At 41.8% G+C, this 15,796-nt stretch overlaps 1 protein-coding gene across 2 annotated transcripts in view; it reads right to left on the reverse strand.

Moving 5' to 3' along the window:
* Positions 1 to 15,796, reverse strand: part of CHN2 (chimerin 2) — a 435,484-nt gene that overhangs the window by 104,544 nt on the left and 315,144 nt on the right. Inside the window, exon 7 of one of the 2 annotated variants that reach the window (XM_089669879.1) lies at positions 12,745 to 12,822. In XM_089669879.1, the coding sequence (XP_089526005.1) occupies positions 12,745 to 12,822 (78 nt within the window). Of the gene's footprint in view, positions 1 to 12,744; positions 13,389 to 15,796 lie in introns of those variants that run through there. The other variant, XM_089669880.1, reaches the window with a different exon arrangement.

Genomic DNA, 15,796 nt, shown 5'->3' on the forward strand with positions numbered 1-15,796 from the left:
CAGCAGGAAAGTTGAGTATGTCTGGTCTACTTTTATAGGAATGCAGGACTGGCTTTAAATTTTGCTCTAATGACAGGGTCACTTTAAATATTCTGTTTTAATTCTGTGAGAATAATAAAATGAATGTAATGTTGATAAACTAGATGTTTATACTGGGTACAACTAGAGGACCTATCAAAAAGAAAGTTCAAAATGTGAATATTCTCACACACTTCCAGTGCAGCAATTACCTCTTCCAGAATATGAGCAGAAGAAAAGGAAACTTGGGCCGAGTGACGGGGCATTCCTTGTTTGGAACCAATAAATCTCATTTGAGAGAGATTGATCAATAGTGTAATGAAAAGTGATGGTGGATTTGTTTCTACTCTTGGTTACAACTATTTACATCCTGTGTGAGATTTCCGAGCAAAAATCAGGATATTATGTTACGCAGACCTTCTCATTTCATGTGAAGATTAATGAACACAGCAAATGGTTATATTGCACAAGACAGTCTGGCATTTATTGACAGATGTACAACGCGGTTATACTCACAATGTGGAGGCTTCTTCTACAGAGCGGAAAGGTTTTGTGTTTTTCTGTACATTTAACCACTTGAGCTTCAGATGGTTTGTGACCATTTTTTCCTATTCGGCACTGCACTTCTGTAACTGGTAATTGCACGGTTATGCAATGCTGTACCAAAACTAAATTTGTATAATTTTTATTACCACACAAATAGAGCTTTCTTTTGTTGGTATTTGATTACCACTGGGTGTTTTTTTGCAATATAAACAGAAAAAGACCGAAAATGTAAAAAAATTTTTTTTTTTTACTTTCTGCTATAAAACATATGCAATAAAAAAAGAAAAAAAAACAAAATTTCTTTACAAATTTTGGCCAAAATGTATTCTAGTATGTATGCCTTTGGTAAAAAAAAATCCCAATAAGTGTAAATTGATTGGTGTGCGTGAAAGTTATAAAGTTATATAAGTATTGAACACGCTAACTGAAATTTAATACTTCAAACAAAATCCTTTGTTGGTAATGACAGCTTCAAGAAGCCTCCCATATGGATAAACTAGTTGCATGTATTGCTCAGGTGTGATTTTGGCCCATTCTTCCATACAGTCTTCAAATCTTGAAGGTTCTGTGGGCCTCGTCTATGAACTCATATCTTGGTTCTTTCCATAGATTTTCTATTGTATTCAAGTCAAGTGATTGGCTGGGCCATTCTAGCAGCTTTATTTTCTTTCTTTGAAACCATTTGAGAGCTTCCTTGGCTTTGTGTTTGGGATAATGTTTTTGCTGAACTGTCTACCCTCGTTTCATCTTCATCATCTTGGTAGATGGCAGCAGATTTTTATCAAGAATGTCTTGGTAAATTTTTCCATTTCTTCCTTCAACCACATGAAGTTTGCCAGTACCGTATGCTAAGAAACAGCCCCACACCATGATGTTCCCACCTCCAAACTTCACTGTTGGGGCTCGATCACACTTGGCTGTTTTACCAACGCTTGCCAAATGCCCCTATAGCATTTGGCAAGCGTTGGACCGGCGTTTGCAGAGCGTTTTTAACGCTCGGCAAATGCTCCCCAAACGCCGCATGCGCGGTTTAGGTTTAGGCATTTGCCTAGCGTTAATAATGCCCCACAAACGCCTATAATGCAGTTTGAGTGGTGTTACCGCTCCGCAAATGCCCCGCAACCACGTCGCAACCGCACCGCAAACGCCGGCTGGGCGTTTGCGGAGCGGCACCATAGACGAGAATAGGAGGCTTCAACGCCTTCTGACTCGACCAGAGGCGACCGTTTTGCCGCGACGCAAACGCTCCCGTTAGAACAGCACCATGTGCTGTAATGTGCAGAATTGGCAGAGGCGTTTGGGAAGCGTTAAAAACGCTTCCCAAACGCCTCTCTGCCACCTGCACACAATGCTAGTGTGAACGTAGCCTTGGTATGGTGTTTTGGGGTGATGCGCAGTGACATTTGACCTTCAAACATGGTGTGTATTATGGCATCCAAAGAGTTAAATTTTGGTCTCATCAGATCAGAATACATTCTTCCAGGATTTCACAGTCTTGTCTAAATGTTGTGCAGCAAACTTTAAACGAGCTTCAACATGCTTTTTCTTCAGCAATGGAGTCTTGCATGGTAAGCGTGCATACAGGCTGTGACGGTTGAGTGCATTACTTACTACTAATTCCAGGTATTTCTGAAGCTCTCCACAGGTAGTTCTTGGCTCTTGGACAACTCTTCTGAAAATTATTTTCACTCCTCAGAAATCTTGCAAGGAGCACCTGGTCATGACCAGTTTATGGTGAAATGATGCTCTTTCCAATTCCGGATTATGGCCCCAACAGTGATCACTGGAACATTCAGAAGTTTAGAAATCCTTCTGTAACCAATGCCATCAGTATGTTTTTCAACAATAAGCTTGTGAAAGTCTTGAGAGAGCACTTTGCTTTTATCCATCACAAGATGTTTCTTGTGTGACACCTTGGTAATTAAGACACCTTTTTATAGGCCATTAGTTGAGATTGGACCAGTTGATATTAATTTGCACTGACAAGGAGCAGGATTGCTAATTACTGATAGATTTCAGCTGGTGTCTTGGCTTTCCATGCCTTTTTACACCTCCCTTTCTTCATGTGTTCAATACTTTTTGCCTGTGTCATTTAATTTTATTACACATAGCTTAATTTCTGAACTTATTTGTTTTGGTTACTTTGTATGTATGAATTACAAGGGTTGTTACCAATATGTGTGAAAATGTCATGTCAATAGCAACTTTAGAAATATATTTACCTAGAAAACTGGTGATGTGTTCAATACTTATTGTACCTGCTGTAAATTGGAATTTGTATCTATTTTTTTTTTACTACTAATGGCGGTGCTCAGAGACTTATAATTGGACTGCGATAGTGCCTAGGGCAATCTGACACTGAGGGGAACTGACTGACTTCCACTGACATCACCAGAGACATTAATACAGTGATTAATGATAATACTATACACTGTCACTGCACTAATGACACTGGCAGAAAAGGGGTTAACATCTAGGGCGATCAAGGTTTTAAATGTGTGCCTAACAATATGTAATGTGTGCATTAAGTGCTGCTTTTACTAGGACATCTGTTTGTTTCTCATCCCTGATGAGAATGGATGAGAAACAGAGATCGTTCCCTCTGTACAGAGCTCTGTGTTGATTGTCAACACAGGGCTCTGGGCTGTGATTGGACACAGCAGATTAGCAGGCCCTGGCCATGAATCATTGGCCAGGAACTGCTGACAGACTCCCGCTGTGTACAATCACAGTGGGTGTCGGTGGAAGACGCACATGCACATGCCCTAAACAATGAAGCAAGCAGCAACGTGCCAGTACGTCATTGAGCTTACACGGGCTTCCTGTCCACGGTACATTGCGGTTGAGCAGTCCACAAATGGTTAAAAAGGACTGAACGTTCAAGAGTAAAGGTTTTCCATAGCTCAAGAATCAGAACAGTGGCTTAGTGTTTAGCCCTTCTGCTTGCAGCACTGGGGCCCCCAGTCAGTATCCCAGAGCACTGTCTGCATGGAGTTTGCATGTTCTCTTTGTGCTTGCATGGGTTTCCTCCAGGTACTCTGGCTTCCTCCCACACGCCAAAGACATGCTGGTAGATTAATTGCCTCCTGTCTAAATTGGTCCTAGCAAGTATGTGTATGCATGTGAGTTATAAACCTTAGGGTGTGCTCACACTAGGCGTTTTAACCAGGCACACTAGGTGTTCACTCCCTTAAAGCGGAGCTCCACCCAAAAGGGGAAGGGGGGAAGTTCCACTTTAAGGACTGCTACCCCGATCCCCATTAAGGATTGGCACCTTTGGGGGCGGGGGGGGGGAGCGGGTACACGAATTTGACAGGTACCCGCTCCCACGTCCAGTCCGATCGCCTAGCGGAAGGTGTCCTCCCTCCCTGTAGTCTTTTGGGACACGTGACAGGTCCTTGAAGGCTACAGGACCATTCATGAAGCGCAGCGCTACCCACACATGTGCAGTGGGTACCCAGCTGTGAAGCCGCAAGCTATCACAGCCGGGTGCCCACACTGTAGATGCCGAACTCCTGGAATGCAGGACAGCCAGTGAAACGGGCTGCACAGGGCACACCACGGCACCAAGGGACAGGTAAGTGGCTGTTTTTTAAAAGTCAACAGCTACAGTTTTTGTAACTGCTGACTTTTATTTTTTGACACGGTGAGTGGAACTCCGCTTTAAGATGGCCATACACTAGTAGATTTTGAACTTTTGTACAAACATTCATACAAAAATTCTTTGGACATTCGATGACTTGAATGTCATTTGAAGGTAAAAAATTTTGTTTGTTTTGTTGTTTTGAACATTTTGGAACAAAAGGACATTACTAAAAGAATAACACATGCATGGTTAGAAATTTGTTCATTCGAGAAAATCATTCCATCCTGATCCATCACATTTTGCGGTTTAAACTGGTCATCAATCTGACCCCACTAATGGTCAGAAAATTGAACAAACGTTCTCAGAATGAAATTTTTTTTTACAAAATTTGACTTGTGTATTGTCAGCTTTAGTCCAGTTCACTTGGGTAGTGTTAGGGCCATTTCACACCAGAATCACACAGGAATGCAGTCCACATTCCTGTGCAATCCCCTGCCGAGCGATATGGTGGCCCGTTCATTTGAATGAGCTGCAAATTGCATCAGACAGCACACAACGTAGTGCATGCACGGTTTTGAAAACCCCACCGCGCCAAATCACATGATACTGTGGTATAATGCGGTCTGGTGTCCAAAAACATGCTGCATTTGTAATCTGCGTTTAGGGTACTGTTAAGCAATGTATTAGCACCCAGAGCAGATCTCAAAAGGTATTTGAATGTGGTGCGGGAAATGTGCATGGACCTCACCTTTCCAACACCATATTCTGGTGTGAACCAGCCCTGAGAGCTCCAAACCATGAATGGGAAGGCATGGAACAGGTGGTCTGGGGCACTTGAAGTCTGGAATGGTTTGCTCCAGTGTGAGTGCCAGCCATGCCTAAGCACAAAACTCACCATAGATCATTGAGCACAGGATGGATCACGGTGACCTCACTAGCAGAGGGGAAGACGTGAGCATGCTGGAGTACGCTTCCTTTCAAGTGTGAGGACAAACCAGCATGGGAGTAGGGACGGAGGGACAGGCATACTTGGGCACAGTACTGATCTACCATGCACAGTGAGTAAACCGTTGGATTACAAGCAGGGACGAATGTGAATGTAAAGTTCTTAGAAAAAATGTTAGCACTATATAAATACCTGTAAAAAATAAATGGTTTATGAAAGCATTTATGCAATGGTGCATATACCATGCAGTGCAATGCAGCAATCAAGGGATATTGCATAAATGTGCTATATATATATATTATACTAAAGTAAAGGGTGGGCAGTGCAATATTAGTGCAGTTGTGGTGCATTCACTAGATAAGGAAATTGCTGTATGATGAACACACCGCTGTAGAAGCATCCATTTATGTAAAAAAATGTTCTCTAGGAAAGTGTTCAAATGTTCCTACTTACTAACATTGGAAAATGTAATTTATAGCCCTTAGCCCACTACTTTTCACAGGAGAGCCAAGGGCTGTGTTTGTTAGGAGTCTCCATCTAAAAGCTTCTATACAGAAACCAACAGGTTGCTAGGCAAAGTGGTGTTGCAGTCTGAGGTGTATTTACCACAAGGCACTTGCCTAGGGTGGCATTTTGCAGGGGGGCAGCACCTCCCCCAAGATGAAGGGATGGAAAAAGGGACACACACACCATGGGAACCAGGTGGGATCCAAGAGAGGCTGCGGGCTGTTTGATGGTATATGAAGAGCCTGACTATCATTCCCAGGGATGTTTGGAGCTTTAAAGTAATGCAAGGCTCTTCCAGGTGGGGGGCAGGGGTGTTGTTGGTCAATGTCAGGCTCTCTCTGCGGGAGGGGGAAGGGGGGTGGTAGTGTTGGTCAGTGTCCGTGTGGGGGCAGACGATTTTTATGTTGCTTAGGGCAGCACAAAATCTAAATACACCACTGGTTGCAGTTATTAATAGTTTGCAACAGATTTCTAGGCATCAGCTAACAATCACTTTGCCTTAGGCAGGCCATAGATGGAGAGATTTTCTTTCCTGCAACCATGGGAAATAGAAAATTGCTAGATTGCCCAATCAACACAGTCAATGTTGATGGGGGAATCCCTCCCGTAGAGCCATTGTGTTCTCCCGATGGGAGGAGCCATCCCCGATGGGAGAACACAGTGATTATTGCTAGTCGCTAGCAATAATCGTATGTAAAAATCGGACAGGCTGGTTGTACCAAAGTTGATAGATACATTCAGCCTGCCCATACATGGTTCGAATCTCAGCCAGTCCCTGATGGACCGGCCGAGATTTGATCTGTCTATGGTTGACGTTAGTGTGGCTGATTTCAGAGAAGGTCTCAGGTGTTACACAGCCCTAGAGTTAATTGAACTGAGGGCTATAAGTCACTGAACAGCACCCTCTTCTATGATACTGCAAGTGGGAATTTTATCAGTTTCCTGGAGAATCGTTTTACAGTTAGTCATACTAGTGGTGCAACCAATCTGAATACCTACAGTAATTAGATAATGCAGTTTGCCTGTCTCTCTCTGACTTCAAAATTACAATGTGTAGTCAGTGAAAACACAGTAAAGTCCTAACATCTGGTCTACAAACTTGTGCCAGGTCAATTATTTAGAAAGAATTAGAGCAAAGGATCAGCATGACAGCCAAGCAACAAGCACTTCTGTTTCAATCTTTTTATGGAGTTTGAAATAAAGCAGTACAAAAGCACCGAAGCATTGATCAAAATGAAACGTTTACAGACATAAGATTTATAGATAGGTGGCCAAAATGAGTGATATGAGGGCTAACGGGGGGGGGGGGGGGAAGAGGATGTAATAACACTACAATCAGTTCAAGTACAACATACTCTCTTCCACCTGGGGGGTGAAGTACCCTTGTAATCTAGACTATTCTTGAACCTTGAGTAGAGGGCTCTAATACAAACCAATATTGTACCAATGTAAGTAATACAAAAAAAATACACAGAAGAAAGTCAAGAGAGAAGAAAGAGAAAAGGAAGGAAAGAAAAAAAGAAGGGGAGACTAGTACAGAAGGTATACACCCGTTCGAGAAATCTGCCCCGCCATCAACTCGGTGACGATCTTAAGTGTCTGGTACCTGCGAGTAGGATAACCAGGGATGCCATATTTTATCAAAATGGGGTTGTTTATCCCGTAGAACACCTGACTAGTTTTTCACCTCACATGATCCAGGTTAGTTTCCATTTCATTAAGGCCAAATCAATCACGGGGCTTTTCCGAGCAGTAGCAATAGCTATCTTATCGGCTAGGAACATGAAATGTACCAAAGTTTGCATGGATTTCGGGACATTGTCCACAAGTTCATTGAGTAACTTGTGGAGTGTCTTTGGGAATATTGACCATAGTTACCGAGTAGATTAATGAATGAACGCATATCCAAAAGCAACAAGCATTTCTAAATGGAAAGTTCAGCAGTGGAAATGTAATGATTTACATTATTAACTGCTTCCCGACTGCCCTATAGCAGATATACTTCTACAGGGCAGCACATGTGCACAAAATCACGTATATATACGTGATTTTGCATTTCCTGGTAGGGGGCACGTGCGAGGCACCGGGTTGCGGCCAGTGATTACTTGCCGGCGGCCGGTAATTGCCAAGCACTTCTGACAGGGAGGAGAACTGTATGTAAACAATACAGTTCTCCTCCCTGTCAGCTCGTGCACACCGTTTTGGATGGCTGTGCACAGCACAGCCATCCAAAGCAGTGTGATTACAGTGAAGCACACACACATGTAAAACAGAACACGGCACACTGTTAATCCTTTGATCGCCCCACATGTTAACCCCTTCCTGCCCAGTGTCATTAGTACAGTGTCAGTGCTTTTGTTTACCACTGATCACTGTATTGGTGTCACTGAGGATGTCAGTGACACCAAGTCAGTTCCTCCCAGTGTCAGAATGCCCACCGCAGTCCCGCTATAAGTCGCTGATCGTCACAATTACTAGTAAAAATTAAAAAAAAAAATTCCAGTATCTATACCACCATTTGTAAACGCTAAAACTTTCACATAAATCATTTAATTTACACGTATTGGGATTTTTTTTCTAGCAAAGACAGAATACATTTTGGGCTAAATGTATGCCGAAATTTGATTTTTAACATTTTTTTACTAGACATGTTTAATAGCAAAAAGTCAAAAATATTGTTTTTTTCCTCAAAATGGTCGGACTTTTTTTTTTATAGAGCAAAAATAAAAAATGCACAGGTGATCAAATACCACCAAAAGAAAGCTCAATTCGTGGGAAAAAAGGACATGTCATTTTGGTGTAGCGTTGCAAGACCGCACAATTGTTAATGAAATTAATCCATTAATGAAAATCTCATGTAATATTTACATGTTAACATAATTTATTATTTTTAGGATGAATGTATTCCTGTTATAGAGTGACATTTCTCTGTCCCTGTCGCCAGATTGCTCTATTCATTGTCACTGTGTCACATGCTCTCCCATGCAGACTATAAGCAGCCATGATGATGTAAATTGCACAGACATGATCCATTGTTGTCACCATCAGAAAACGCTGGACTCTGGCCAGCAACAATGTTTTGACATGTACACTGCAATAATAAATTCACACCAATGAAGTATGTCTTATTTGTCTAGGCTACAGTGCTATGCACAAGGCGGCTTCGTTGCAAAAATGCGGTAAAAATGCATGAGCTTTTGTTGTGTTTGTGCTGCATTTCCAGTGGTGTCTTTTGCAGCATGGTCCATGCTGCATGTAAAATGCACCAAAAAATGCAGCCGCGGGAGAGTTTTTGATGCATTTTCCATTCATTTCAATAAGGAGGTGCTTTTTTGGCGCTCTTTTTTTTAATGCAGCATGTACATTTGCAGCACAGTGTCTAAGCAATCCGCACTTCAATCTAGCAGCACTAGGGTCATTGGTTCAAATCCCAACCATGGCAATACCTGCCTGGAGTTTCTATGTTCTCCCTGTGCCTGTCTGGGTTTCCACAGGTACTCTGGTTTCCCCCCACACTCCAAAGACATGCTGGTAGGTTAATTGGCTCCTGTCTAAATTGGCCCTAGTATGTGTGAATGTGAGTTATGGACCTTAGATTGTATGCTCCTTGAGGGCAGGCACTGATATGCATTTACACTATATATGTAAAGAGCTGCGAAATTTGATGGCCATAAATTAAGCACCTAAAATAAACAAATGGAGGACTTTTCACTAACCCCAGTGCAGTCATGGCGCTGAGGGTTCCAGTTCCAGCTGGAGTACTCAGATCACAGCGGGCCACTCACATTCCAGCTTCTCCATTCAGCAAACATCTTGTATGCTTTTTAACAAATGCAAGGCTCTCTGGGGCTGGATAGGAGTCAAATGAACATTACAATCTCCGCCACTCCAATCACAGCATGCCTAGCAGCTGATCACTAAATAGAGGAGCCAAAGTGCGAGTGGCCCACTGTGATCTGTGCACTCCATCGAGAACTGCTATTCTTGGTCCGGGTGTTCGGTGTTAAAGTGGCATTCCTGCCTACCACTAACTAGGTTTAAAAAATGTCCCCTCCCCCCTCCTGCAACCTATGCTGCTTAACTTGCGTAAAAAAAAAAATGTGTATACTTACCTATTTTCAACCAGATCTGGTCTGACTACATGATCCCAATCCCAGCGAGTAGCAGCAGCGGGGAAGGAGAGGGAGCACTTCACAGCAGGGAATTCCAGGAGTGGTGACGTCACCCATAGGCTCCCATGTTCCAGCTGTTGTCGGTGCTCCCTCCTTTCCCCTGCAGCTGACACAGGGGAACCTGATCACATGACCGGACCAGAGCGAAAATAGGTTAGTATATACATCTTTCTTATACAGGCATAGGCATTAGGATAGGGGAGGGAGCATTTTTATACATAGTTATTGTTAGGCAGGAATTCTACTTTAACTCCACTATACAGCGGTGAATAAAAACGCTGCAGCCTAGATACATGGGACATACTTAATTTGTGGGAATTATTTTTACAGTACACATGTCAAAAATACTTTAAAGTGGAGTTCCACTCACGCTGTCAAAAAATAAAAGTAAGCAGTTACAAAACTGTAGCTGCTGACTTTTAAAAAATAGCCACTTACCTGTCCCTCGGTCCCGCGGTGTGTCCCCTGCAGCCCGTTTCACCGGCTGTCCTGTATTCCAGGAGGCCGGCGTCTTCAGTGTGGGCACCCGGCTGTGACAGCTTGTGGCTTCACAGCCGGGTATCCATTGCGCATGTGCGAGCAGCGCTGCGCTTCATGAATGGTCCTGTAGTCTTCTGGGATCTGTCACGTGTCCCAAAAGACTACAGGGAGGGAGGACACCTTCGCTTCCGATCGGACCTAGGCGATCGGACCGGAAGTTGGAGCGAGAACCTGTCAAATTGGGGTACTAGCTCCCCCCCCTTGCCCCCCAAAGGTGCCAATCCTTAATGGGGAGCAGTCCTTAAAGTGGAACTTCCCCTTTTGGGTGGAGCTCCGCTTTAAGCTTTAAAAAAGTAAGTGCAGCAGTTTATGGAGTACATGCATGTTGACAGGAAGTGGATACAACGAGTTACAGGAGATCAGCAGCATTGAGATGTTACAATGGAAAAACAGTATTATAATAACATAAAAAACAAACAAAACATGGCACTTGGTAATGTTACACAGTGCTTTAGCAAATTAAATGTAATTCATTAAGAGTTTACATGTACTTTAAATGCCGCCTATTTTATTGTAAGTACTTTGTACTTAATGCAAACAGTTTTGCATGAGCTACACAGGAAAAAAAAAATTCCATAACAATAAAGCTATAAACTTGTATTTTTACAATGCTGGCCTATGTTACTCTGCAAATATAATGATGTTCTTTTAATGTTTTCACCTGTAAAGATATGCTCTTATATTATTCATAAGAAGTATGACTGGTTTCCCTGTGGATTCAGATGTGGCCCAGACAGAAAAGGCAAAAAAAAAACTTCACACATATAAACAGCTGTGTGCCGGTTAACGGTCTGATAATTCCTCAGAGAGATACGTCGCTCCCGGAGGGGGAAGAGAACAACCGGAACAAGATGCAAAATGAAACAAAATGATTTGTGTCCTTAATTAAGCTCAATGCAAAGTGTGTTCCAGGCATATATTAGCAATGTATACAATTAGCATTCATTTTTGTCTTATAGACATATTACTTGTACAGTAAAAGCAGTATAAAGAGCAATAATGATGTACAAACTGCAGTAACCCATAGAAACCTAACAGCAGAAGTATGAGAATAGAACAGTGAAAGACCACCACTAATTGGACAATTTGGTTTACTGCCCTTTAAATAGTGTTGCTTTTTGTAATACTTTACTAATCAAGTGCAAATATGGTCAGATTTTACATGTTTTAAAAGTATTAGGTGATAAACTACTAAACAGTGGGGTTTCAGCATACTAGTAATAAATTTCAATCCTCCAATCAGATTCCTGTTTTTTTTTAAGTTCTATTTGCCCAAATGGCTTTTTATTATGATGGACAGGTTCTCCTAATTGTCACAACGCTTACACAATTAATCCCTTTATATTCTTAAAGTTTGCAGATGTCACAAAACGCCATATATAAAGAACAATCACTGGACATAAGCCTTTTACTCAGCTTTCATATAACATATTGACATTGATATATTATGGATATGCAGTTTATACATGTCAAATACATTTCAGATAAATTGCTCATAGTACACAACTTTATATACTGTAAGCCATGTGCATTAGATGTCAACCACATAATGTCCCTGTCATCATAATAGGACATTGATACTCTCATCAATCATTGCATTTTTCCTGACAGCGGCACAGTACATTCAAGTATGCTATTGTTTTACACCATTTGAGCCATATGTAAATGTTATATAAATTATTTAAAATACTCATGAGAGTTAAGATACTGTACATACTACTTCTTTCCACATATATATAGTCATAGGCAGGTCAATAGTGCATTAATAATGTAACAACTGCCTACAAAGAACATATACAGTATACCATCCCTTTTAGATTGCAAGCTCTCATAAGCAGGGCTCTTGAATTGTATTGTACTGTTTCCTTTTATTTTGTATAGCAGTGCACAAACTGTTGGCACTATATAAATAATGTATAACAATAAAAATATTATATAATGATTTTTTTTTCCTTTGCATCACCTGTCTACATTTGTATCGTTCGTATTCTAGGCAGCATTAAAAGCCAGAACCGTTGATGGACAAATCACAGTCTTGCAGTTGAAAAGGCTTTGATAAGAATCTGTATACCTTTCCGTTTTTCCATGTTGCTATGGCAGCTCATGGGTTAAGATCAGAGCTAATGTGGTTGTGTCAGTGGCTGCCAATAACTCCTTCCTGCAAGATGCATTAGTAAGGAAGAAAGTTGGCCACTGTGGTTAAACAAGAAATTCCAGACAAAAGCGATGATCTGCCTTATGCCTCAGCTTGTTTAAATAACTGTAAAGGAGCAAAATGATGTTCTTACATGGAAATGTTCATTTAGCACTTGTTCCTGCCCAAAAGAAATCACTGTAACCAGCTGCTTATGTTCCAGCACAGAGGGGTTAACTATCAGTGATATGCAAGCAGTAGAAGGCATTAAGAAATAATAAAATTGGGCACTTACCTTAAAATTATGTGCTTTCTCATAGTTGCAGTGGTTGTCATTCTGAGTGAGGGCTGCTCTTCGGACCAGCGAGGTGATCTGCGAATAGGCAAAGAGTTTGAGAGGCTGCCACAACAACGCACTTCTTCCCCCCACTTTCATCCCCAGTGCCAGGGCCAGGAGCTCTTGGTGCTTCCTGCCCTTCTTGGACTTTTGGACTGCAGTGTAGTTCTTCTCATTGTCCAGCCATAGCTCCTCGGACAGCATAGTGTCCGAATCCCAGATCTTTTCGGTTTCCTCCTCTGAGCCCTGTAGGCTTACAGGCACTAGGTTGGTCCAGCTGCTTCTGATGCTACACAGCAGATTGGAAGCAGCTGCAGCCCATTCTGCGGAGACCTCCGACATGTGACTTGAATGGGCTGTCTTGTGGGATGGAAGGAGCTTCTGCATTTCAATAACTAGTGGACCTGCTTTGTTTTACTTTTTAAGACAGGCGTGTGCCTGAATCAACTGCAACCCTCAAACTGGAAATGGACAAAGAAAAAAAAAGCCCTCCTCAGCAACAGCATCCAACCAAAAGTTAACAGGGGGGAGGAAGGACTAGGAGCCAGTGACACAACTCATTTGAACAGAAAGCATCATCCCTTGTCTGCTCCGAGGACAACTATCTGATGACAGAAGATGCTTGATGCTCTGTCCAGCGATGGGCTGGATCATGGCCAAAAAGACTTGGAAGTTATTCCGGCCGGGAAAGCAATAGATTAAACCGTGCTAAATCCCACTGATGGATTAATTTTGAAATGAGAAAATCTCTCCCCTTTTTTCATATCCTGTGAGTGTAAATCCTGTAGGAGTCTGAGGAGGATTATCTGAGGGCTCTCCTGCATGTCATTTTAATCTGTTGCACCCAGATTCTCTTAATGACTGTCTGGGTTCCCTTGTTCACCAGGGCCTATTAACCCTTTCAAGGAGCAACCACTAATCACCATAGCAATTAAGAGATATTTGTCTGTTACTCCTTAAAGCGACTCCTGTCATCACAGTGGGACATCGGCTTATTGTATAAATTACCCTGGTTTGGCCTTATTATTACGAGTGTCTCCTTAACACAGAAAAACAAATGGTGGGGTAAAGGAGGCTTAAGTCAGTGTCTAAAACTACAATTAAGATGAACACACCAATAGAGATTTGTTTGAAAACTTGGAACAGTCAGTTGGTTTTCTAATGGTTTGTGGGGTCAAACTGACGTTCTTTATTGGCAGTACTGATGAGAAATTTTGAAGAAGCAGAAAGGAAAGTTTTTCTCAAATAATTTAAAGGATAAGTTCATTTAAAGAGAAAAAATAATAAATGCATATTTTTTTGCAGGTTAAAAAAAAAGTACATCTATTTTTTTTTTTTTGTAGAAACCTGGAAAGCCTTGAATCTGATAACAGAAGTTCATGGGTGCCATTACAGGACACCTACAGACTGACAGTGTAAGCTGACTGCCCCTACATTGTACAGGCAGGCAGTTTCACACAGACAGGAAGAATCAATGAACTACCACAGCGTTCAGCAGTGCCATGGTAGTTCATTGAGAACTACAAGCTGACACCCACAAAGGTTACCCATTTACAGAACTGTGAATGAATGACGCAGCTGTGTGGGAAGTCCGCTCTCTTTTCAGAACGTAACAGCTAGTATGGGGAACCTCTCCCTGTACTGCTGTCACACAAAGGCAGATTGCCAAGTGGCTGCAGGAGCGGGTGTGGTCTTTCTTTCGACATAAATCATACATACTGTAATGTTCCAGACACAAAAAAAACCTGATTAATACTTCTATGATTGCATTCAAACAGCAGGTCTGGATGAAATTTTAATAGCTTTCAAACAAAATTAGTTGGATCATTGATGGAAAAAAAGATCTCTCTGGCGAGAGAATTTTTAGAATTTCTGTACAAATATTCAAACAAAATTCTAATGGTGTATGGCCAGCTTAAGGGCCTGTTCACCCTAGAACGTGGTGTGGGAAACTCACGTTCTGTGTGCGTTTCCCTCACCACATTCACAATGCAGTCACCCACTATCGACACCCAAAATGCAGGACGCAAACACAGTGTGTTTACCTGCAGCGGATCACATGGTACTGAAAAACCAGGAGATTTGGTTGTTCTGCATTTTGTAAAGTAGTGCATGCACTTATGTTGTTACGTGCCCTTATGTTGTGAGGCATTGCATAAACCGTTGGCAATATATAAATCCTGTATAATAGTAATATTAATAATGCACTACTTTTTCTGTGGTCTGGCGAGATTTCAGTGCATTCAAATGAATGGCTTGAAATCAAACTGCACCCAGATCCCATGTGAATTGCACAGGAACGCACAGCACATTCCTATGTGATTCATGGTGTGAACCGGCCCTAAGGTTTGTGTGGCTTTACAATATTTTAATCCAGATGCTTAATCATTACAACAGCACAAAGTCATTGGAATCAAACAAATATGAGGATTTAAAACTTGATTTTTCGCTACATATTTAATTGTTATATTTACAGTGAATAAGTTATACTGATTAAGAGATTTCAGAAAAATCTACAATGTTTGGGCAGTGTTACATATTTATTTGTGTGTTCCCGGATAAGTTACAAAAGACTCAGAAAAGTAATTTTGAACATTTGAACAGCATCATACAACTACAATACAAACAGGGACATTACCACAACACATCCTAATGGCCATGTATGTATATAGTGCATTGCACTGCCATGCATTTTGATCACATCTCAGGAATGCAGCGCACCACAGCACGCATGATAATTGTTGTGGTGTGATGCGTTGCAAAAAAATACAACATGACTTATTTTTGGTGATCCTATTAATTTCGAATTGGATGCGTAATACAACATGCCTGTTGCTGCGCACTTCACTGTGGCGTGAATAGGCTGTTAGGCCTCATTTACATGGGTTGTGACTGTTTCAATCAGTAGGGGCTCTAAGAACAAATCCCTGCTGAACTGAAGCAGAATGGAAGGGATCCATATACACAGAACTTGGAGTGCCGCTCAGAGCACTACAAAGCCTCCTCCTAC

The sequence above is a fragment of the Staurois parvus genome, unplaced genomic scaffold (assembly GCF_062004578.1).
Source record: "Staurois parvus isolate SC_StPar_1 unplaced genomic scaffold, SC_StPar_1.0 ptg000082l, whole genome shotgun sequence".
NCBI lineage: Eukaryota > Metazoa > Chordata > Amphibia > Anura > Ranidae > Staurois > Staurois parvus.